This window comes from Uncinocarpus reesii, genomic scaffold (genome assembly GCF_000003515.1).
Source record: "Uncinocarpus reesii 1704 scaffold_1 genomic scaffold, whole genome shotgun sequence".
Taxonomy (NCBI): Eukaryota; Fungi; Ascomycota; class Eurotiomycetes; order Onygenales; family Onygenaceae; genus Uncinocarpus; species Uncinocarpus reesii.
The window spans coordinates 4,522,040-4,545,483 of NW_003052500.1; the positions used below are offsets into that span (position 1 = coordinate 4,522,040).

Sequence of the window (23,444 nt, forward strand, 5' to 3'; positions counted from 1 at the left end):
AGAGACCTGTCTCTTGCATCGACAACAATGGCACATATCGGTGGCGGGGGGCGGTTCCCCCCAATCCTCAATCCGCACCCCGTAATATCGATGCAGATGGCCAAAATGTACCCGTTACCAATCAGACAATCGGCCCGACACACCATACAGAGACAACGCAGAGTTCACCTCAGGGCTTTGCGGGTCACAGGCATAAACGTATCCGGACTGAAGAAGTCACTCGGCCAACCCCAATAACAGCTACTCCACAAAACGCTTCGGGCCCTGCAAATCAGTCGCAAAGTCACGACAGGTTATTTAATAGCGGCTCAGCTTTTCCCGTGCAAATCGACCCATGTTTCTCCTCAATAGGCCATGTTGCTCAGAGTCTGTATCGCAACTTGGCATTTTTGAAGTCTCAAGCCACACCACCAGAGCGCGCTCGCGTGGAATCGTTGCAAAACGCTGTCATGACACAGGACATTTTCTTTCTTGCACTTCACCAAATCTTTTGCATCCAGATGGTTGATGCGGAATCACTTGCGATTGTTCTCGGATTCCAGTCGGAACAAAAAGCCGGCCTAGTAGCTATCAAAGACTCTCTGTTCCCAGCCAATCGATACTCGACCAACTTTTTGAGGTCCTGCTGCGAGTTTCCTGCCGGCCTCCCAGGGTTAGTTAGAAATAACCAATCATATATGCAAACGATCGAATCAATCAATCAGTATCTCCCTTTATTAGGAAATGGATGGTCAGACTTCGTCGCTACTACAGTTCGGCGCCGATACCCCCCGCTTATCGACGAGCTTGTGTGCAAATTTGGGGTGCCCTCGCCTCTCATTCAGCTAGCATTGTTTCTTAGATGTTGCGAACTTATATCTCCCCTCCGTCATACTGAATGGTTACGCCGGCTCAACAGCATCAATTCGCAAGATCGAGCTTTGTATGATGCACGGCTTGCTTCCACTCTGGCAGGGAATCCGGTTCCTCCAGAACAAGCCTGGCAAGAAAATACGTTTATCATTAAAGAATATATATCAGCATCCTCGCTTCTTGTGAGTCCGATTAGAACGGATGTCGCAAGTTCTCAGCCTGCTCAAATTGTACCAGCTTCTCCAGCCAGTTCAGTTGTCGGTCTCCAAAACACAGCTTCCCCTATTCAACGCCAATTTACACCAACATCCCATTTATCCCCTCAGTTTATCCCTCCTCCTCAAGCTTCCCAGTACCCAGCCTCGCTGGAATTACTAGCACGACAAGCCCGGCAAGCCCAACCTCTTCCCATGAACTATGGACAAAACACGATCCGACCGCAGTACTCGCCTAACAATACTTTTCAACAATTCCCCGGACTAGTGCCCCAGCATGTATGCCAAGCTTTGCCTCACATTACAACCCAACATGTGAATCCAAGTCAGTATCGATCTCAGTATCCTGTCAACGGAGAGCCCCAGCCCAGTCATGGAGCGGGAACTCAACTGCATCCGCATTATCAATCCCCGGTTACAAGCCATCATGGACATCCAGGTGGACGTCAAAATACACCTACTGCCATCCCTCAGCGCATCGCAAGGACAACATCACGGCCGCCACTACAATCCCTACCATATGCTTCGGCTTTAATTCCCTCCCATTTTGTAGTGCCGTCGAACTCCCGGGTAGCACGGCCCGCTAATATACCTATTCCAGCTCAAACTCACCATCAACAACAAATAGCCTTGTCTTCCCCCTCGTTTTCTCCCGGCCGACGTGGATCAGACACGCTTCTGCTCCCACATTCCGGGGCTATCATTCCAGAATTGGCACGCCCAAATCCCATCTTAGTCGGGTTGCACCAGATGCCCTTGAGAGTTGGAGTTCGGGAACTTATCGATGATAGCAATGATCCTTCGAAACGGCTCCTGATTTACCCCCATTCTTTTGCCGTATCCCCTTTCTACCTTGGTAAACAGCAAATAAACTTTTCCTGCTCATTGACCATATCCCCCGACGAATTCAAGATATTTCCGGCTGAATTACCTGCTGAACACGGTTACCCCATACAAGGCCACACCTCAGGAACCCGAACATATCAACTAAAGTGTGTCAAATTAAACTCGGCCATGGAAGATTTGTCTGATGCAAAATGGACAACAATGGACTGCTCTTGGCCTGATGCGATATATATCCATGTCAACGACACAGAACATTTTGTTTGTCGCAAGTTTCACAACGGCAGGGATTTGCCCCTCCACATCACATCGTCTCTGAGGCAAGGTGACAACAAAATCACATTAACATGTTTACGAAAAGCAGATGAACGCAACCAGGAGTTTTATGCTGTAGCCATTGAGACACTCGAATCAATGGATTGTGCTACTGTGCGGAAATCCATTAAATCTCTATCAAAGACTACTTCTATCGATCGAATTATCAAAACAATTGAAAACCCAGTGGGCGTCGACGACGAAATTGCGATTCTTGGTGACTACATTGCTATAAATTTAATTGATCCGTTCATGGCGCGTATTTTCGACATTCCAACTCGAGGGAAATTTTGTTCCCACTGGGAATGCTTTGACCTGGATACCTTCCTCAGCACTCGTATGACAGTGATATCAAATGGACACGGAATGGTGGAGAATTGGAAATGCCCAATATGTCGGAAAGATGCACGGCCATCATCATTGGTCATTGATGAATTCCTACTTGACATACGCGCACAATTAGCTCGTCAAAACAAGTTAAATGAAGTAAGGGCCATTTTGGTGCTGAAAGATGGCAGTTGGATTCCAAAGATTGAGCAGGCTGCAACAACAAATCAGCAAGGCAAGGTGCTGCAAGCAGAAGAAATCAGAAAATGTGAGGTTCAAAGTCCCAAGGTTCCCCAAACATCAACAAAAGGCGTCGCACAAGAAGTTATTGAAATTGACTAAATCAATATTTCCCCCCACACATTTTTCAGTATATAATGATACCCCTGGAACCCTGAATTACTTTTTCAGTTCATTTTCGTTAGATGTTACTCCTTCATGAAGGTTCTTTGATCATTTGCATGCTCATCATCCTTAGTCCCACAATCATTTTCTTTCCTTTTTTTGTGCTCAATTTTCTTCTCCCCAACAATGAGGGTCATCATATACATAGAATATTGGTGTTTGATTATTGGATATATTTGATAGACATAACTTCACGAACTTGATGGGTTTGAACTTTGGGATGTGTTTTGTATTCCGCCTCTCAGATCCCTTATCATTTCAGCATGTTCATACTGTTTAAGAGGTTTGAATATTCACTGGAGAGCCTACCGTTTGTTATCTAGTGCTGGCATCCGGCGCACGTTCCTGGTCATAGTTCTAGGCAAAGAAAAGCTGCAGTAGAAAGTGTAAACTCCGTCGCAAAGGAGCGGCTCAATAATTAATAGAATGTAGATGGAGATGTTGTGATTGGAATATAATTTGAATTCTATAGATTAAAATGAAATACATATCAAAAGGTCGAATGTAACTAGAAAGGGTGGAAAGGAAGAAACCAGCTTTTCCTTCTCCCGCGGTTCGACATCGCCGATTTTGTACAGTACATAAGCGCCGAGATAATTGATGGAGTGGCCCGAACCATTCAAAAAAAGAAAAAGAAGAGAAAGGAATACTCCGTACGATTTTTCGGCATTTTACCCGGTGCCATATCAGCTTCGTACCTGTCTTGCGTGCTTCACTAAATTCTCAATGACCCCGTTATACGCCTCCTTTTCGCCAACCTGGCCATCTCTCTTCTTCAACCAATATTCCAACACTTCACTGGCACGAACCGTCATTTCTTCTAGGGTCTTCAAGTGATGTTGCATCTCTTCGTCTGTAAGCCCATCCAGAGCGGCATCGGTTGTGGCGCACAGTCGCCGGACAGCAGATAGATCCAACTCTGGTGGCGCCTGTTGTCTGCGACGGCGCGAAGGAAGGTTGCGCGACCGTGAGCGCGCGGCGTCTGTGGATGTGGACGAACGGGCAGTCTGGTCGCTGCCTTCTTGCGACTTTTTGGGGCGGCTGCGTGATTGGCCAGAGGCATCGTGGGTTGTTATCGAAGGTAGGACTAGTTTTTTTTGTTTAGAAGCTGGTAGGATTTCGTCAAGGTCGACTGGGACTCCGAGGGAGACGAGGAACAGGCGGCGGATACGAGATTTTGTCCAGTTTGGGGGTTGGAGTGGTGGTGGCGCGACGAGTTGTGACCATAGAGATAAGGAGCGCTCAGTATTAAATATTGCAGAAGAGTCGGGAATGCGGTCGATAGGATGAGCTGAAGGGAGATTAGTGGATTTAGGGAAAAGCATATCAAGATGATCGGATGTAGCATCGAGGAACGTTGATAAGGAGTCGAAAGAGCCGAAGTCTAAGGGGGCAGACTGCATAAACATATCAGCGTAGGTTCCACTAATGAAAAGCTGATGGTGGGCAGCGCAATGATATGAATTACAGGTGTCTCAGACTACTCACAGCTGACGTCGGAAAAGGCTCTTCCATTGATATATACCTGTTGTGGCCCTGACCAGAGTCTACAACAGTATCTGTAGATGCCACCTGAAACTCGTTATCGAAGTCACCAAAATCATCCTGTTCTGCACTTTCATTTCCTTCCTCGAAATCGTCAAAGTCATCTCCAAAGGATGGCGCATTTCCATCACCAGCAATGTTATTCTCGGGGTCATTAGTCGGATCGACGTTCTGGTCTAGTTCTTGAGGCGAGGCGCTATACCCGGACAAGCTGGGGGAGCCTGGTTTCGTCAATCGTCCTTCTGAAGTTTGATAACTGATGATGAACGGAACGGCTTACCCTTGGGATCTGAGACATCCACCACTACATCAGGTTGGGCATCGCTGGGGCTCCGTTTATGCGCGGTGAATGACAATGGCGAAGTTGTCCTTTCTGGCAGAGAATCCACACGGGACAGCATGGTCCCGGGAGGGGAGATCGGAGTAGGGCTCCCCGACGGGTTCAATGAAGTGCTCTCGGGAAATTCGGGGTGCCATTCCCCTACTTTGTAGACGAGATCCGGAACGGCATCCATTTTGCGTGCCTCGTACGCAGGTGTGCCGGGTTCTTCGCCGTAGCTAGCGTCCTCAAGGTCAACTTTCTCGACGACTGTGCGTGGAATGGGAGAGCCACCAGGGCTAAGAGGAACGTTTAGATGATCACTTTCTCCTTCCCGAGGTGAAGGGATCTGAATTCGGGGAGATCCAGCGCCACTATGGTTTCGGCCTTCAGAAGCATCGGAGAAATGTTCATCATCGCTTTCCGCAGCTAAGGAAACAGAGGGTAAGCTACCGTGAAGCGTTACTGAAATCAATGCATAAAAGCCTTACCCGATTCATGCGCTCCAGGGTCTTCTAATTCCACGCCTTTTGGAGGAGGCTCCAGCAAGATACTTGGAGGGCGGGACTTGGATTCCGTCATTGAGGTTGTAAGCGCTCAGGGGAAAGCAGAGAGAGGAAAGGCTAGCAGTAGTCAACAGACGTCCGAAAGGAGAGATGAAGCAGTCGGATGAAAACCCTGGAATCACCCAAGGACGAAGCCCAGGAAACAGATCATGAGAAGCAGAAGAAGGAAGTGATAACGTCGACGAGGCGGACTGGGCCCTCGTTTTAGGCGGTTTGGCTGCTCAAGAGCGTTCTAGACCGCCTGAAAGTCGATTACCGGGATTATAAAAATTACAGTCTGAGTTCGGGTTGAGATGTGTATTGACATGTATCAAAATAACAAGCTCACCGAACGAATCTTCAAGTTCAGTTGCATTTATTTCAAAAGGACAGCTCTAATATCTTGACAACAAATTCATCATTACTCTCATTGATACTTGAGCATTTTAGCATAGGGCCATTTGTCTCAGATGGTATGTGGTGTGGTCAAAGACCAAATAATTATGGTTTTATCAGAATAGCTGCATGAATAAGCCTTCCTCGAGCTGTTCACGATTTTCGTCCACCAAGGTCACAACAATTCCGTCTCACAGGGCTCAAACCCTTTGTTGTAGTTTCATTGTGTCATTACCATGGTTAGAACCTAAAGTATTATGTCAAGGGCCTGCAACAATCGACTATTGGGCTTCATTAGAATTCATTCTTAAGCTGGACTGAACCCATCAAATTGCAACGAAAAACTGGATATATTGCGTAGATTTGACACAAAAAGTCCATAGTTATCGTTAGGGTCCTGTCCTGCGGGAAGCCTAGTTCCAAATAGCTGTCCACGTGCGATACGTATGACCTGGTTTACACTTCCTGCCTGGGATCTTGGGTAGATTATCTAAGGCTTGTCAGTCCTTCATGTCAATAATAATAGAATCTGCTCACTTCTTCTTGGAGGAGCCGTTCATTCCCAGCGGGATCCAAATCCCAGGATTCTATGACTCCCTTGACGCGATTGCCCGGCATCTTCGTCCATTTGACAAGTAGTACTAGTTGGACTTGTCCAGCGCCTCCAACCAGCCAAAGGCGCTTGTCTCGGTGGAGTTTGGCAAATTTTTCTGACCACCCTGATTCGATGGCGACAGACGGGAGGTCCTGGCCAACAGGAACAATAGACATATCTGGCTGCTTCTGCGACGCAGCGTATTGACCTTGAAACCCTCGAAAGGCTTTAAAGCTTTAATTGGAGACCATCAAAGAATGGCTGCATAGGATAGGGTGCGTACTAGTTCCAGTCGAACGATTCAGCAGTGATCGTTCCGCCGGAGTTTTAAAACGGGAATCACTCATTTGTGGCACTTCCTCGTTAAGCCACGCTTGGTGGCAGTTATGGGTGAATGTGGGCATAACATAAACATCGAAAGTCTTGGTAGCGGAGTTGTAGCTCAAACTAGTCAAGGCATTCGAAACATTGTTAGTTGATTAGCTGGTCTTGGAACACTGGGAATTTCTGAAGACAATACCGTGGGCAAGCGGCTTCGATTGCTGGGGTTTGATCGAGAGAAGTGAGTACTAATGGGCCAACAGACTCATCGACATTCTCATAAGTGAAATGGGTCTCTTGATGAGCGGAAAGTATAGCATGGCTGATTGTATTAAACAGTTGCTGTGCACCAACATCCCCACTCCATCCAGTTGTGTCGCCCGTCATGACATGTAAAGTGAGATGTTCCTGCTCTTCCCAGTCCAGACAATACAGAAGTGTTGTCCCCAGAGCAGAAGTTGTCTGGCGATATGGCTTATTAGACTCCATCTCATTAGGTAATAACTGCGTAGAGCTTCTTCGTATATAGTTAGCTACATACAATGTCATGCACGATTGATCCATTAGGTTATGAGCCCCTAGTGCTTCGCACGAGCAAGAGATAACGAGGACGAGTCCACTGTTATCAGACCCTCCTAGCAGTGGGAGACATTCGATTGATCCATTAGCAAATTCGACAAATGTTCGGTGACCTGAGGGGCGCCCGGGAGAGCAACGGCATCCACCCTATATATAAGACAAACGCAGTATCGATCCAACCCCGGCCTGAACCAAAGAAGGAAAAGGTTTTTTTTTTTTTGAACGAAGAAAGGAAAGGAAAGAAAAGAATCAACTAGGAAAGAAAGTGAGATATATCATATAGTGCTTGGAGCCCTGCCGCATGGGGGTTATGTAATCCGGCTGCCCCAAGGTCACATGATCCACAATCAGTCAGCACCGTATATAGTTAGCTGCATATTACGTCATGCACGATTCATGGTTGGTCCATTACTTCTAGAAGGTCACTTCCTGGTTCGGCACCTGCCAAACCTAGTTAACTCCTACTGGGCTGAGGCTTTGGCAAGTGGGACTGACATAATCGGCCCGAAATTTCCATCTCAACCTTATCAACCCAAACACATTGCCAAGCTGGCCGTCAATAAAAGAGAGATATCTTCAGCTCCTCCCTGCATCTCTCATGCTGGAAGACTCCGCTTTTGTAGCCCGGCCGTAACAATGTCACTTACCACCATGATGGGGACCTTTCGACTCGTTGGAAGTTTCTCATTCACAACTTTGGTGTACGCTATTCGACGAATCGTGATCGTTCGTATTCTTCCGGTTTGTTACTAAGCTTATAGAACTACCGCTATTACAAACAACCCGGGAAGGACGGGTAGGGTCACGAGGGTGTAGATGATAGCGCCTATCATTGCTTTGGATGACACAGATGATGATATATGAAACTGACCAGTCTGCATATCTATGTTTAAAATGATACAGTTGTATGCCCAGCTATGTCGGCTATCTTTGTGGACGTCTTCCAGACCCTGCCGCACTTATCCACACCAAGTGCACCGATTCCCCTGCCATTCCCAATATGCGATGCTGCGGAAAACGTACGGAGTACCCTCCGCGGGAAACAATCATGTCATCCATCAACTTGAGTGTAACCTTTTGGCAGGCATTAAATATGGTTAAGCTGGCTTCTGATGATATCCATAGCATTTTCTGGCCTCCAGGTCAGAAAATGTAGTATAAGAGAGACAATGTCCTCAAGCCCACCAGTTTGTCTGTGTAATAATTCCAACGTGTCCTCTCTTGTTTCTGCTCTTGTTGAAAGCCATGAAGGTCTTGTCGACTCTCTTAGTTCTTGGCTTGGCCTCCGTGGCCACTGCAAGCCCTGAGCCTAATAGAGCATGTGGTACTGTTACGCCACCCAAGTTTCGCAGGATGGCTGCCGAAATGGCTGCAAGAGAAGCCACCGGTTCACTTGTTGAGAGTGCAGCGGGTATCCAAGCTGATGTTTACTTTCATGTTGTTGCTGCTGGCCAATCTGAGAGTGATGGCAACATTCCAGTAAGAGCTCAGCTGCTGAGATCCATCTATTGTCAAAGTCATCTAACAGATTGCAACTAGGAAAGCAAGATGCAGGATCAGTTCAGAGTGTTGAAAGAGACTTACACCCAGTATGGAATCAACTTCACCCTGAAGGGGATCACCAGAACAATCAACCGAGATTGGGCTACTTCTGCTCGCAACCAATTTCACATGAAGTCTGCCCTGCGGAAAGGTGGCTATGATACACTCAATGTTTACTTTATGAAGGATCTTGGTGGTTCTGCTGGCGTATGTTTCTGATCAAATATATGGATCTTATATGGGACTTGGGTCTAACTTGACATGTGTTCTAGCTCTGCTACCACCCAGATGAAAATGGCAAAGCCCCAGGCTCTGGAATCTTCATCTTTGATGGATGTTTGGTCCTGAGTTCAACGGTTCCAGGTGGAACCCACAAAGATTTCAACCTTGGAAAGGTGACTGTCCATGAAGTTGGCCACTGGATGGGTGAGTGCATTGTTCAGAAATCATCCTAAGTTCACCTTGTTTATATACATTACTAACTGACCTCCCTTTGCCTGACCAGGCCTTTCTCACACTTTTGTTGGCGGCAGTTGCTCTGGGCCGGGAGATATGGTTGATGACACTCCACCCCAATATTTCCCCAGCACCGGCTGCCCCATTGGACGTGATTCCTGCCCTGGAGATGGCCCTGACCCAATCCACAATTATATGGATGCCACCAATGAGTATGTGCTCTGTTCTCCTGCTGAGACTCCTGTGTCGCTATATTTCGCGTACAATCTGCATGTTTGTTACTGGGGGTTCAAGGTGCTAATAATTTATAGTTACTGCAAGACTGAATTCACTCCTGGCCAGCGCGCCCGTATGCACAGCATGTTCAACACATACCGCAAGTAATCATACTCTGCGGAATTTGAGATGGCACGTGCAAGCGCCTTCGATCATTACGTCCTCGAAACGTACTGCGCCCACCAATTCCTGAATAGTATACCGGCCACCGCTGATTTCAGGTGAAAGAACCGGGGACCTTAAAAGGTGCCTGCGGTAAGGAACTATATGGACCTTGGATCGCGAGCCGCTTTCAATCTGGGTGCCTCAGGGCTTTCAAGCATAGAATATCACTCTTTTTAGAAGACGAACGGGGGACAGATTTCAGAGAAGCCTTCCTTCATTTCCATCTCCGTGTATACATTGACAATCGCTGGCAATTTGCTGGCTCGGATATGTAAATGTGCACTCGCAAGTCATGAATAAATCAATGAGATTAAGCACAGGCTGTACGAGCAAGAGAACGTCACACCACATCGGTGAAGTCCTACCCAACTAAATTTGGGTTACTGGATCGAGAATGCATCTTGCAATCTTTCACACGTAACGAGCTTCGAGTTGAGCGAGCACTTGTAGCCTTAAATCAACACCAGGATGATACAACACGGAACTAGTTAGAGACGTAACGCTCAAATAACCGCAGTCGCATATGAAAAGGAACATCATCAGGTGACTTCAGCCGAACTTCATCGCCTACAAGAATCGGCCCAAGGCCCGACGGTGCCATACGACAGGGAAACGGCAAACTCATGTGTGGAAAAGGTGAAAGGACTCTGTAGAGCTGGCGGAGTGGCTCCATCATCGACCACGGCAGATATTCGAATGAATCCATTGACTTTCCGATTCCACTGGAAACAGTCATTAGCATTGTCCAGTGTTGGGACGGCATTGTAGATTGTGTTTAAACCAAACTGCTCGAATTTCGCAATGTCCGGTCATGGTGCCGGTGATGGCTCACCACAGCTGAAGAATTCTGAGGTTGACGCGTCGTTGGACTGGCTTTGGGCAGCGGAAGAAGTATGGTCTGGTGGACTGACTGAACGAACTTCTAAGCCAAAAAGTCCTAGGCCTGGTGCGGGACTGAGCACGCTCGATACAATGGACGGGACTGTGGTCCGATGGGTCTGGCGTAGGCGAATGAGATGGAGGGAGGTAGTTCCTATCCTGTAAGCCGTTTAATTTAACGTGGTTTTTATATGACCTGAAGAAATGGGGGAAGTGAGCGCGGTTAACCAAATACCGCGACTCGTCTGCTCAGAAGCTTTTAAGCCTGTTTGGCCGAAGGTTATGCCGGCTTTCAGTTCGGTTGGCGGGTGCCAGATGGCCGTTGTCCCCCTTGCACTTTAGGGTAGAGGGCTCAAGGGAGTCACTGTTGCCTTCTGATTGAGGTGCAGGCTGATGATGCCTCAATTTGTGTATGGGGTCAGAGAGTATGGATTTTTCACTTTGAGAGCCGCTGCTGGAAGTAACAAGTGAATTAAGTGGATTAGCAACGATCGATACATGGTGCGGGCGCTCTTCAACAGACAGACGCCCGTAAACCGCAACAATTGACGCCCTTGTGTTCTTTTGATTTGAGCATAGGACCAGCAGCGGGCACAAGTGTAGACAAGGGAATTGAGTTCCTCATTCGTCCAGCAATGGTATTGCTGTCGCGTGGAGGTCTCCCCGAGTTGATATTGGGCCTGGTTTGATAGCATGAGCAGAGTGGGAGTCAGTTGTACATTTAGTCACTAGCATCATCTTTCCTTCTTGCTTTTATAATGAATGCCTTGGTGGTGAAGGCAAATATGACTGTGGTTTTATTATGGTTTCAGTTTGACGAATTGTCTGTTTGTAACTTGTATGACATTGCTGTTTTGTAGTTATCCAATTACTGAGATAAAAGCTTGTTGGATTTTTTGTAAAATTTTATATCAGAACTGTGCCAAGTCTGCAGTAACTAGTTAACTAACTAGTTAACTAGCTAGTCAATGATTAGTAATGAATGATAGAGCTGTTTGATGATATCAAATAATAATCTGATGTTAAGAATTCAGTGAGCTCAGATCTGATGCTTTCTTATGGGTTCTCAATTAACTCCTACCCAGATATTACCAGTATCTCCCAGTACAATTGCCCGGTGACCTTCTGCCTGTTGACCTGCTGACCCGCCCACTGAAGGAGCGCGACAGGTCTCTCAACAACGACACAGGGGAATCTCCTTTGTGCCAGCACCAGGATTTTGGAGGCGCGGCTACATCCTTCAATCGCGGAGCTTTCCTCAGACTATGAGCGCTGTGTGTTTTTCATAAGGCAACACTCACTTGAACTCCATTATCTTTCCACAACGCGTTGGGAGGTAAGTCAGGTTATGCCCCGATCTCAACCCCGTCGAAGGCATTTGCTCATTGAACCATCGCTTGTTTGTATAGTCACCTCTGAGTCATGGCGCATCCGTTTCAATTCGGCACCTCAACCGGTGGCGGCGCGTCGACCACACCAACATCCTCAATTTTCGGGCAAAATACCTCAAGCGCCGCTGGTGCGGGTGGGCTTTTTGGCAACATAGGCTCAGGCCAGACACCGTCAGCAAGCCAACAGCCTAGTTTTGGAGGAGGGGCCGGTACCCCTTTGTTCGGACAAACGCCCCCAGCCGCTTCCTCAGCATTTTCCTTGAAGCCAGCCGAACAAAATAACCCGTCAATTCCATCCTTCGGAATTACTCCTAATAAACCTGCAGAATCAGGTCAGCAGAAGCCTGGGAATCTTTTTGGTGAGGTCGGAAAACCAGGATCCATGCTCTTTGGTAGTGCCACTCCCGCACCCGCAAGCGGAGGAATGTTTGGGAACCCGTCCACAACGCCAGCCGGACCTCCGCCAGCCGCAACTTCAGGACAATCTGGCTCGCTCTTTACCCAGACTGCACAAAATGCCGCGGGAGGCCCTACTCTGTTTGGAAGCAAACCTGCTACGATGTCCCAGCCGGAATCCACAAAACCAGCGATCACCATAGGCGGGGGGATGTTTGCTGGAGCCGGTACAAGTGGCACTGCCCCAGCATTTGGCTCGAACGCCCTGTTTGGAAATCTCAGCGGCGTTGGACAGGCTGGAGCAAAACCGGGCAAGGAGGAAGGGAAGCCGACCTTGCTAATGAATTCTCCCGCATCAACGCCCACCACCACTCAGACATCCTCGACTACAGCAGAAAAGCCTGCGCAGAGTACCTTTAGCTTTCCGCCCACAACAGCAACGCAACATGCGCCCGCTACAACTGCTCCCGCCACTGGAGGTTTATTCGGCGGAGGGGGTGCTACAAAAACATCTGCTCCAAGTGATGCTTCGACGGCTGCAACGACCACCCAAGCCCCGGCTATGTCTATATTCTCCCTTACGAAGCCGCCTGGGACTACATCTGCTGCTCCATCGCTAGGAACTCCAGCTACCACTTCTGCGCCGGCTGTTACCGCACCCACCACAACAACGACAACTGCTCCCACAACCAGTGCTCCAAGTACAACTGCACCCGCAACTTCGGCCGCTGGCACTGCAGCGCTTGGAGCCTCCACAGTCGGCCCTCCCCCCCCAGCGCAGTCTCGCTTAAAAAATAAAACTATGGATGAAATTATCACACGCTGGGCGACAGACTTGACAAAGTATCAAAAGGAGTTTCAAGAACAAGCCGAGCAAGTGGCAGAGTGGGACCGCATGCTGGTGGAGAATGGCAGCAAGGTTCAAAAGCTGTATGGAAATACGGTCGATGCAGAGAGAGCTACCCAGGAAGTTGAACGGCAATTGGCCGCCGTTGAGGGACAGCAGGACGAATTGAGCTCTTGGCTTGACAGATATGAGCAGGAAGTCGAATCACTGCTCTCTAAACAAGTTGGTGCTGGAGATTCGCTGCAAGGACCAGATCAGGAGCGTGAAAGGACGTAAGTTAACAGTCGAACCTTCAATGGTTAGCTGCCCCCCTGATACTAATACAAACTAGTTACAAGCTTGCTGAGCGTCTCTCGGAGCGCCTCAACGACATGGGGCAAGATCTTACCAGCATGATTGAGGAAGTCAACTCTGCATCCACGAACTTGAGCAAGACCTCCAAGGCGGACGAACCGGTATGTATTGTCACTTGTCACTTTTTTCCTTTTTGCTTTTAGCACGATGCAAATTGGGAAACTTACATGATTTGTGTCTAGATCTCCCAGATAGTCCGCATCCTCAACTCGCATCTCTCCCAACTCCAACTCATCGATCAAGGAACCGCGGCTTTACGTGCAAAAATACAGGCAAACCAGAGAGCAGGCAGCTCCCTTAGTCAAAGTCAATATGGTGCTTATCGAAACGGAACCCCCGGAAGTGTCAGTGGAGGTGCTGCTGAAGACTTCTATCGCGCTTACATGGGTCGACGCTAGAGCTTGGAAAAGTGTTTAGCCTTTACGGTTCTCTATAATTTTTTTTTTATCCTTGCTTTCTTATTTCTTGGCGTCCAAAGGAATGTGAATTGTCATAATGAAACTGTATTCGCCTGGCTTGGATTCTCTTGAGTCTCTGTATGTTTGGGAAAAGAAGATGAGCTTGGGGTCCCATAGACAATCGTAGGTTGATTCTTAACGAAGCTACATGTGGAAGCAAGGATAAGTGTGATGTAACTGAAATTGGAGTATGGATGAATGGTAAATTAGTTTGCATTACGCAAACAGAGAGAATATCCAACGGCCGTTTGAATATGCTACACTTCTCTTTTGCTTTATTGAAACAACATGCACAGGGCTATATACACATCACACCAGCAAGAAATGGGCTTTTGTTCCTTTTCTTAACTTGTAATCGAGATCATAAAGCTATCAGAGGCTAAGAGTAGAGAGAAGAGCCAGTTAAATTGGTCCAGTTCAACAACATAGCTTGAAATCTCTGCAAATTCATTGCCTTGCAAGCTAGTTTAACTTAATGTTGCTCACCACCTTGGCCACGGGTGAGCTCATCACTGTTGTCGAGACGGATTAATTAGTAAATTTCCAACCAGCCGAAGGGAGAAATGATGTCGCAACCCATAGAAAATCTACAAGGGAAAACATACATGTGGGCGTCAAGGTCATCAAGGTGCTGGCGCTGCTGCTTCAACTTCTCTTTAAGGGAACGAAGCCTATTAAACACCTATTAGCTAATACTGCTTTATTTTGGCACCCTCTGCAGGGTAATGTGGTATACTGCAGTATTGTAACAAACGATCTGAACATACTTTTCCAGCTCCTTTTGCTTAATAAAGATGTTCTCTTGGGCAGCTTCCTTCTTTGTCCAAGCATCGCTGTGAATTTCCCAAAACTATTAGCTTTTCAATTGTTTGTATGTATCTCGAGGCGCAGGTACGAACCCAGACTGAACACCGCCTGGTCGAATTGCACCGGTGTCACCTTCGCCCATTCTTGCAGCGACGACTGAGAAGGATCTGGAAACAGGTAGCCGGCTGGTCCGGGTGAGTCTCAAGATGGAGGAGCGAAGCATTGTTGTGAGGGGTCTACAAAGTAGAAGCGTTGTTTATTAAGAGGCGACTGCATGGGTTCGCACTGTTAGCCAAATAATCCAATAATTCTGGTATTTCTAGACGCATGGGAGAGGTGTAATGGAAGAGCGGGCTTCTTACCTTGTTGGCGAGTGTGGTGATTGAAGGTCAAGGGCTGCTGTTTGGACTGACGTTTCGGCTTCCATGAGGCGAGCTTTGCTTGGAAGCGGTTGGCAGAACGGAGCTTGGACCGAATGGGTTTAGCGGCATTTGTAGGCTTGAACAGCATATCATGTGACTCTCCGAGCCTTTTGACTTCTTGGAAGTCATAGACACAGAGAAATGACACTGATATCCCAGCAAAGTTTAGAACGGCTTCAACGTTTGATTATTGTGGTGTTGTTGTAGCACTTTACTGCTCCGTAGAGAGGCTTCAAATATTGCAGCCTACTTTGGAGCCATGTACTCCGTACCCCGTACAGTTCTCGACAATCAATAGTCCCAGCCCCGGCGGATATGCCCGGTCGTACGGCCTTTTGACACTATTTGGATAAACTCAATAGTTGTGCTTTGACGCTGAAGGGGGCCGGCTACGCTGGAACAACTTCTTACTGCCTCCGGTTTCAAGAACGGGCAAAGGGCGCCCATATTGAATAAAGGTGACAGTGTAACCACAAAGTCAGCTTCACCTTACTCCAAATTCCGGGGGACATTTCCCAGCCATGCTGCGGTTCGAAGTGGAAGCAGGAACCAGGAAACTGCCATGGGCTTCATTACCTCATTTACATCCAAGAAAAGTCACAAACCACTTTTAGGCGCTCAACGCCAACAGCAGCGCTTCTGATTGGCGGAGCAGCGGAGTGAGTATGTAAGCGACCAATGCTGACTGAGCAGGCTGGGCGGCTAAACCCAAAGCAGCCCAGCACCCAAACATCTCCACCTCCCCTTTGCGTATTCCTACTGTCAACCTCCTCCAACAAAACCTCAACTGATTCCACCATCTTCCATTGCTCTTCTTCATCATCAACCACCGCCCACCCGCCTCCTTGCGCTGACTTGCACACCCTGACCCTCTTATCCACCATCTTAGCCAACTCGATCTACCTCCTGTCGTTGCTTATTTCCTAGGTAAGCCAGTTTCCTGTGGTCCTGCGCGGTTCCCAGGACGGGGTAACCCTCCCCCCCAAGAGTCCCGTATCGCTACCTCCGTGCTTCTGGCCCTCAGTTTTTGATGCTAAGGGGTTCTCTTCTTTGAATCGCGTGCCTTTTTTTGTCAGAATTTCTATTTTTTTTCTGCCACATCCTTGATCTCCTATGCTCATTGTGCGATCTCAATAAGCCGTCATATGCTCCAAGAACTGGGATACCTGCACATAGCAAAGCACATCAACAAATACCAGGTTGTCAAGCGGCCTAGTCTTTCCAATACACTGCCATCTTCGCGCTCTACATAGCAGCTTTTCCTTGTGTTATGCTTCTGTTTTCCTGTATCCTCCCTTCTCTCCCGTTACCCCTCCTTGGCGCCCTGCGGTCGACACCTACCACAGTTGATGCAGTAACCCATCACAACGCGTCTCAAATTCTTGCAAACTGACTCTATTTTACTTAGTAAACTCGATTCATCATGGGTATTGAAGATGCGGTGTACCTCGCCAAGCTCGCCGAGCAGGCTGAGCGTTACGAAGGTCCGTGCAAAAGCTCCCTCTGCGATGTCGTTTCCCAGGAATATTGACGTAGTGGGATAGAAATGGTCCAAAATATGAAGGTTGTTGCTTCTGCCGATAAGGAGCTTTCAGTCGAGGAGCGCAATCTGCTATCAGTTGCCTACAAGAACGTGATTGGCGCTCGTCGTGCCTCTTGGAGAATTGTCACTTCCATCGAGCAAAAGGAAGAGTCAAAAGGAAATGAAGCACAAGTTCATCTCATTAAAGAATATCGTCAGAAGATTGAGTCTGAGCTCGCAGAAATCTGCGAGGATATTTTGGAGGTTCTCGATAAGCATTTGATTCCATCTGCCCAAAGCGGTGAATCGAAAGTTTTCTATCACAAGATGTAAGACTTCCCTCGCGCTAGGCGTAGGAATATTCTTTCGAGCGTATGCTAATATCTACTCACCCCAATAGGAAGGGAGATTATCACCGTTATCTCGCTGAATTCGCTTTGGGTGACCGCCGCAAGCAGTCGGCTGATAACTCCCTTGAGGCCTACAAGAATGCCACTGAGGTCGCCCAGACCGATTTGGCCCCAACTCACCCCATCCGCTTGGGTCTTGCCCTCAATTTCTCTGTTTTCTACTACGAAATCCTCAATTCCCCCGACCAGGCATGCCATCTTGCCAAGCAGGCTTTCGATGACGCTATTGCTGGTATGTGATCCTGACCATGGCGCTACAGTGCGGCCCTAGCTAACCCTTCTCCCAGAGCTTGATACCTTGAGTGAGGAGAGCTACAAGGATTCCACTCTGATCATGCAGCTTCTCAGAGACAACTTGGTGGGTTGTCCCCATCGAAAATTGTGTTGATATCATACTAACCCGTACGTTTCCAGACTCTCTGGACTTCATCTGAGGCTGAGCCAGCGCCCGAATCCGCTGCTGCACCCACTGCTCCGGCTGAGCAACCCAAAGAGAGCGCCCCCGCTGAAGAGCCCAAGGTTGCTGAGTAAATGTAAGGATGGAGGGTTTTTTCTAGATCGGACGGTATACAGGGAGCACTGGTTCTGTTTATGACTTTATTTGCTTGAACTGTTTTACTCCCGTGCTTTTCCCGGTCGTTTCTCAAGAAAGTTTATTCGCAGCTGATGGAGTCCGATGGGATATTTGGTGATTGTCATTAGGACACGTCCTCACAAAAAAGACAAAATTAGTTTGACAGTGGTAGAAACTCAAGTTCACACTCATACCTAGCCGGAGGCGTCATTGTTGCCCCGGCCTTTTGTGCTATTCTTGCGAAATCGTTTGGCATGTGTCCGTCACTCAGTGGCTTCGAGCATACAAGACGCTGGGGATAACTACGTGCAATTGATATATGTCATCGCATCTCTACTGATTTCCAGTGTTCTCAGTATAAGATGTTGGGCTTGACACCGGGGGAAACATGCCACCATAAAAAGGGAACTGCATATCATTACGGAGTAGAAGGCGAAGAAAAGGCACGAGACCCCATTTCTATCTCAAGGGACCGCACTCGGGGCTCTGCAAGGCAGAATTTACCATTTTCCCCTTTTTTTTTTTTTTTTTTCTATTTTCCACCGTCTCTAATTTGTTATGTCAAATTGTCAATCCACGCTTCATTTGCATGGACATCAGTGGAAGGGAAGAGCAAGTTAAAACTTTTAGTTTCCTGACGATTCCTAACCACGTGTAAAAGGGTGGTCAATCATTAGAGGATATTACGCCATAAACTCTTCACTTCTCCAGCACTCCCGTCGTAGCTCGCGATGTCCATTGCTTATGGCGGAAGTGGCATCAACTGATATTGCATTCGCCTTTTCTTAGCTTATCCGCCGAATACCAAGTTGCTAAGCAATGCACGTGGGCGAATTTGGTTTCCTCCCCAGTGTATGGAGTACGATCAACTAATACCAGTTCCATATCTCCTTTGCTTTTCTCGTCATTCTTCTGTTTTCCACAGGCCACCGTAAAAAAACTACCTGTCGTTTCGCACCTTTTCCCTTGGGGAAAATCTAGTTCTCAGACACATGACCTTTTCTTCCCTTCCCCCCCCTTCCCATTCTGGAAAAGCTCCCAAATAAACAAACAAACAAATAAATCCACTGTATGTTTTTTTTCGGTTTCCTGCTTGACGTCACTTTTGCCTGTTTTGGCAATGCCCGCCGGGGCCTCCTGATCAAACCGGAACAGGGCTGTGTGAGCCTCCAACCTTGCCCCTTTCCTCCCGGTCCTTCTTGGCTCTCTCAGCTCACTTTCCCCCCAATTTTAGGCGCCAACAGCGATGGAGTTTCAGCCTCTCCAGGATTCGATCAAGGGGGCACACACACCCCTCTCCCCATCTCCCAACACAGCCTACTTTACTTACCAAGGAAAGAAGAAAATGGGAAAAAAAAAAAACAACGCAAAGGAAGAATAACTCCGGGGCTACAGCTTCGAAAATCGCCTGGGCAAAAATAAACATTCGGACAAGCAAACGGTTTTTCTCGCAGCAAAAAAGAAAAAAAAGACCTCATTTTTTGCGGTGATTTTTTGAGAGATGCGATGACGTAGTTTGCATTTCTTCCGAAAGGTAGAACCGAATCTTCTAGCACAACCAATCGCTTCTTCACCAGATCGCTGCTGACCCGTTCCTTGGTGAGGTTAATTTGGTATTCCCCCGACATCGAAAAGGAAGGACGCTGTGCCAAACGATGTCACTTTGCGTCAGCTGACGCGATTTCTTGAAGCCAATATCAGGCAGGACGGGGTACATAGGCTACTCTGGAATCCCAAGGAAAAATGCATTGCGCTTTCGCTTTCTAATAGATATACCTTGCTAATAGTGATTTGTAATGTTGGCAAAGAAGAATCCATATGGAAGCCCGCAACCAAGAGTCAAAAAGAACAGCCAGGAAAGTCAAAAGAGCACTGCTATAAAACATATCTGAGTATCAGGCAAAAGAGAATCCAAGGCAATTTTTGTTTTGAAGGTGGCATGGTATCACCCCGAAAGCATAAATCCGCAAAAGGATGGTCGTCGCCAGGGTAAAATTGAGTTAAAATCACTGAGAAATAAAAAATAAGCCATCAAACCAGTGAGGGGAAAAACTCCAGCGCTTAATGTCCAGAGAGAACCCGGATCTTTGCGAGAAACATGGGGCGAGGGAATATTGTTAGAACCGCCTACCCCACGAATCAAGAAAGATTCGGGAAAAGCTGGTAGTAATGACAAAAGCGGAAAAGGGGCGATGTCAAGTCAACATGGTACATGGGAATGTAGTATGGATTCCGGCGTAGAGGGGAGGGCAAGACAGAGTACTTATCTCCAGCGATAGCTTGTCCACTGAGAACCGGCGGAGAGCCGGCGCGTACACGCACTCAGAGTTAAGCAGCGTCTGAATGAAGTTCGTAAACTGGCGCCCAGGCTTCAACACAACACACACGAATCGAATGGGAAGCAAAAAAGAAAAAGGAGATCATGAATAGCCAAGCACAAAATGCCACCATCCCATTTTGCACAAAGACATCCCGGTATAATTCCTCTGCCAAACACACGCCACTCCGCTGTCGAAGGCAAATCATAACACAGTCCCGTCGGTCATATGATAAACCATCCCATGGGGTTTAGCGCATGGATACACCCGTAAGAGGTAAGCCTGGCGGAAAAAAATGCACCCGAGTTTGCTGGAAAATGGTCAAAACACAACGAAGCACCTGACGCCGCAAGTATCGGACCTAGAGAAAAAGAAAAGGAAACATGCAAGGAAGAGAAGCGGCCATCTATCAATGTCGGATTTGAGGAGTAAAAGCGTTTCCACTGGACGGTGGCGACGGTGAGGAGCGCGTCGTCACATGAGACACGGATTTTCGAAAGTCGTTGAGATATGACGTGGCAAAGGGACTGTGGAAATACCCGCAGTCCACTGCTTGCCTCCCCGATGGGAACTCCAGTGACGAGGCAAAACACAGGCCACTACGGATAGGCGACAGGTAACAGCAACATTGTTACGGGATGCCGAACTGGATTGGGAAGCGTCGCCCCCATGAGGCTGTGAGATCCAAGTGATCGTAGTTCTATAGTGAGGTCATCAGGGCAACGGGGGTCCAATAACAAGAACCGTAGTGCCTCCACTGGAAAAAATACCTGGCGACGAATAGCAATCGAAAACGTTCGGGTATCATCAAGGACTGATCGGTATATAAAAAAAAAAGTGTTTCGTGAGGCCCAATGGCTTCAGGAATTAGGAGATTAAGTGGCGTATACGCTGAGAGGGAATTCGTGTAAAGGAGTTTCGCTAAATGCGACCGGAAGGTCATAACGCTTGTTCACGTCATACGTGTTCAAGAAAAGAAAGTGATCAACCCTGGCTTCAAAGTCCTCTCCTATCACTATGGACCGCTATATTCATGGGAGATCAAGGCCGGAAAGTGTAGTCCATGAAGGAAAATATCGTCCGGCCTGTAGAGGAGCAACAGGTCCGATCAAGTCTGGCAACCTGTTGCCTTGGAGCGCACTATTTGTGGTGCTTTCTTCCTTTTGTGTGACCGGTCGTCGAGGTTAATTCAGCCCTTGCCGACATTGTGCGAGTTAGACCGCCAATGTAATCCTGTAGGAACCTATTTTCGCTTTCAAGCCTGTCATGATCCGACTTGACTTCGTCGATCCGTTCGGCCAGAGCCCGCAACGAGGATTGCAGGGTCTTTGCTTGTCTGCGCCGTGTCGCAAAACGGTTAGCGAAAGAAGAAGAAGAAGAAGATCGTGTAGTGGTGCTTCAACTCACTGTTTGAGCGCCTCTCTCGCTTCTCTCCCAAGTCTTTCCAAATCAGCCGAATTGCGGCGAGGGCTCATGGCACGAGCATCATCAGGCGGAAACTCTTCCTTCTCAATCTCAATCTCCGGGTGATCACGGGGTACGAGGATGGAAGCGCTTTGTTTTCGCGCCAGACGAGGGCGATCGGCTCTTGTTTTCCGCTCATGTTCACCGTCGGATGAGGATAGAGAGGGCGAGAGCGAGGACGAGGAGTGCAGGGGATTATCATTATGATTAGCGTTCGCGGACTTTGTTGTATTGAGGGTGGGAGATGGCATGGTGGGAACGGGATAGCAGAGACTCTGGTTCAAGACGTCCGTTCCAGCTGCCATAATCGGCGGGGGGAAACCTTGGTCGGACGTGTTGAAGCCCCCTCTGGATCGAGAAGTCGGGGGGAGAGCAGATATCCAGCTGTTTGTGTGTGTTGTGCTGAAGGGGGGAGGGGAAGGGAAGAAGTAAAAGAGGTTGATGGGGGTCGGGAGGCGGACAGAGCGGGTTATTGACAATCAATGAGCAGTGAACAAGAAGAAAGAAGACCTGTCAAGAAATGATTTGTAAAAAGGCAACAGAAGCCGTGATTAGTGAAGAGAGAGAAGGGAGTTATTGGGTGGTGGGCGAGAGAGGGAGAGAGGAGAGAGGATGTGGTGGGAGTGCAGTGAGTCGTCGAGCGGTGGTGAAGAGCAGCAGCAGCAGCAACAATGAGACGAAGGCACATTCTCCGGGCAGGCCAATAGCGCGAATTTTGGCGCAGGCTCTTTATTCTTAGTTAAGAATTATGGGGCCAGGGAGAAGTTAACTAAACAGGTGTGCCACGAGAAAGCGAGGAGGATCAACATAAGAGTGGTTAATATTATCCCTTTGATGGAACCCGCGCGGGAAGCCTGAGAGCGCGTGCGTGTGTGTTGAGCAGCCGTCGGGTGGCGGTATCACGCCTGCGAGTGGGCGCTAGCATGCCCTCTGGCGGCGTGTGTGAGACATGGGGACAACTGCGCGCGCTCTGCTTCATTCTTCCTGCCTTCTCTCTCTTGCACTGATGATGTGGTCAGGTCTCAGTACGACTATTCTACATCCAGTTCACCATGGGGGATACGACGTGGAAAGAGATTTGTGAACCAGCAGCTTTTCACCCTGCTGAACTCGCTAGCGTGCAGAAACCGCTCTTGTTGCTCCGCATGCTTCACCGCCAGCCATGCAATTCATCAAATCAGAGGTTCTCCAACAAAAACAAAGTGAACAGAGTGTCTTGACAAGGCTGTTTCTTGGTGCAGGGGAGCAGAGAAGCTTGAACAAGAATTGTTTCTCGCCCCTAGTCCCTCTGGGCATTTCCTGATGTTACTTGCCGTGCTTCCTGCGATCACGGAGGGCTGAGTCTGCGACGCCAGGATCGTCCAGCAGAGCAGAGGGGAGAAATTTCCAATCTGTATCCTGACAGCAGCGAAGATCCGTTGCCGGAAGCACTGTGGGAGGAGGTCGCCGGTCCGACGGCCTCTCGCAGCGCGGTCCCATACCCACAAGACGGAATCTCCGGTGGGAGGACGAACGAAGGATGTATGGTCCATGGACTGTCTCCTCCATATTGATGGATCCACGCACAGGTTCTAAGCAGACAGCTCGAGTCTATATAGCTTCTAGAAAGCCGCAGCGCAACGGCTCTCTCAAGTCCAAAAGAGGACAAGTTATGGTTTCAGACTATTCGATTTTGGCCTTCCGGCTGAAGCAGCCGGAATAACAAATTCCTGAAAATCAAAAGAAACGAGGGGAGGAAAAAAAGAAAAGTCGCATCGGAACCTGCTGGGGTAACCTCTTTTGTGTGCGTGTATTACTCCATATGTGAGCGTGGCAAGGGGGAAAGTGAAAAAAAAATAGTTTCACGCTTTTCCCCAAAGGCGTCTCTCTAAGCTCTTCCAGTTGAACCGAGCTCAAGCAAAATCCG

At 48.2% G+C, this 23,444-nt stretch overlaps 9 protein-coding genes across 9 annotated transcripts; 5 read left to right on the plus strand and 4 right to left on the minus strand.

The window, feature by feature from the left end:
• Positions 1–500: 500 nt before the first annotated feature.
• Positions 501–2,894, plus strand: UREG_01741 (uncharacterized protein; the record flags this gene model as incomplete). Its single annotated transcript, XM_002542179.1, has 2 exons — positions 501–652; positions 899–2,894. 2 exons carry the CDS (start codon positions 501–503, stop codon positions 2,892–2,894), a joined length of 2,148 nt encoding a protein of 715 aa, XP_002542225.1.
• A 749-nt stretch (positions 2,895–3,643) lies between these two features.
• On the minus strand, positions 3,644–5,403 carry UREG_01742 (uncharacterized protein; the record flags this gene model as incomplete). The annotated part of the gene is made up of 4 exons (XM_002542180.1): positions 3,644–4,354; positions 4,446–4,723; positions 4,783–5,250; positions 5,313–5,403. 4 exons carry the CDS (start codon positions 5,401–5,403, stop codon positions 3,644–3,646), a joined length of 1,548 nt encoding a protein of 515 aa, XP_002542226.1.
• Positions 5,404–6,069: 666 nt separating this feature from the next.
• UREG_01743 (uncharacterized protein) lies at positions 6,070–7,242 on the minus strand (the record flags this gene model as incomplete). The annotated part of the gene is made up of 5 exons (XM_002542181.1): positions 6,070–6,252; positions 6,300–6,565; positions 6,641–6,804; positions 6,878–7,195; positions 7,220–7,242. 5 exons carry the CDS (start codon positions 7,240–7,242, stop codon positions 6,070–6,072), a joined length of 954 nt encoding a protein of 317 aa, XP_002542227.1.
• A 1,380-nt stretch (positions 7,243–8,622) lies between these two features.
• Positions 8,623–9,639, plus strand: UREG_01744 (metalloprotease 1; the record flags this gene model as incomplete). The annotated part of the gene is made up of 5 exons (XM_002542182.1): positions 8,623–8,736; positions 8,797–9,006; positions 9,072–9,225; positions 9,305–9,467; positions 9,567–9,639. The coding sequence occupies 5 exons, from the start codon at positions 8,623–8,625 to the stop codon at positions 9,637–9,639; spliced, it is 714 nt and encodes a 237-aa protein (XP_002542228.1).
• An 858-nt stretch (positions 9,640–10,497) lies between these two features.
• Positions 10,498–10,917, plus strand: UREG_01745 (uncharacterized protein; the record flags this gene model as incomplete). Its single annotated transcript, XM_002542183.1, has 2 exons — positions 10,498–10,699; positions 10,778–10,917. The coding sequence occupies 2 exons, from the start codon at positions 10,498–10,500 to the stop codon at positions 10,915–10,917; spliced, it is 342 nt and encodes a 113-aa protein (XP_002542229.1).
• A 1,080-nt stretch (positions 10,918–11,997) lies between these two features.
• UREG_01746 (uncharacterized protein) lies at positions 11,998–13,961 on the plus strand (the record flags this gene model as incomplete). The annotated part of the gene is made up of 3 exons (XM_002542184.1): positions 11,998–13,481; positions 13,541–13,664; positions 13,746–13,961. 3 exons carry the CDS (start codon positions 11,998–12,000, stop codon positions 13,959–13,961), a joined length of 1,824 nt encoding a protein of 607 aa, XP_002542230.1.
• A 532-nt stretch (positions 13,962–14,493) lies between these two features.
• On the minus strand, positions 14,494–14,970 carry UREG_01747 (uncharacterized protein; the record flags this gene model as incomplete). Its single annotated transcript, XM_002542185.1, has 4 exons — positions 14,494–14,533; positions 14,627–14,692; positions 14,789–14,854; positions 14,921–14,970. 4 exons carry the CDS (start codon positions 14,968–14,970, stop codon positions 14,494–14,496), a joined length of 222 nt encoding a protein of 73 aa, XP_002542231.1.
• Positions 14,971–16,673: 1,703 nt separating this feature from the next.
• Positions 16,674–17,713, plus strand: UREG_01748 (DNA damage checkpoint protein rad24; the record flags this gene model as incomplete). Its single annotated transcript, XM_002542186.1, has 5 exons — positions 16,674–16,734; positions 16,795–17,101; positions 17,173–17,414; positions 17,470–17,540; positions 17,597–17,713. 5 exons carry the CDS (start codon positions 16,674–16,676, stop codon positions 17,711–17,713), a joined length of 798 nt encoding a protein of 265 aa, XP_002542232.1.
• Positions 17,714–21,214: 3,501 nt separating this feature from the next.
• UREG_01749 (uncharacterized protein) lies at positions 21,215–21,789 on the minus strand (the record flags this gene model as incomplete). Its single annotated transcript, XM_002542187.1, has 2 exons — positions 21,215–21,410; positions 21,482–21,789. 2 exons carry the CDS (start codon positions 21,787–21,789, stop codon positions 21,215–21,217), a joined length of 504 nt encoding a protein of 167 aa, XP_002542233.1.
• Between the last annotated feature and the right edge of the window lie 1,655 nt (positions 21,790–23,444).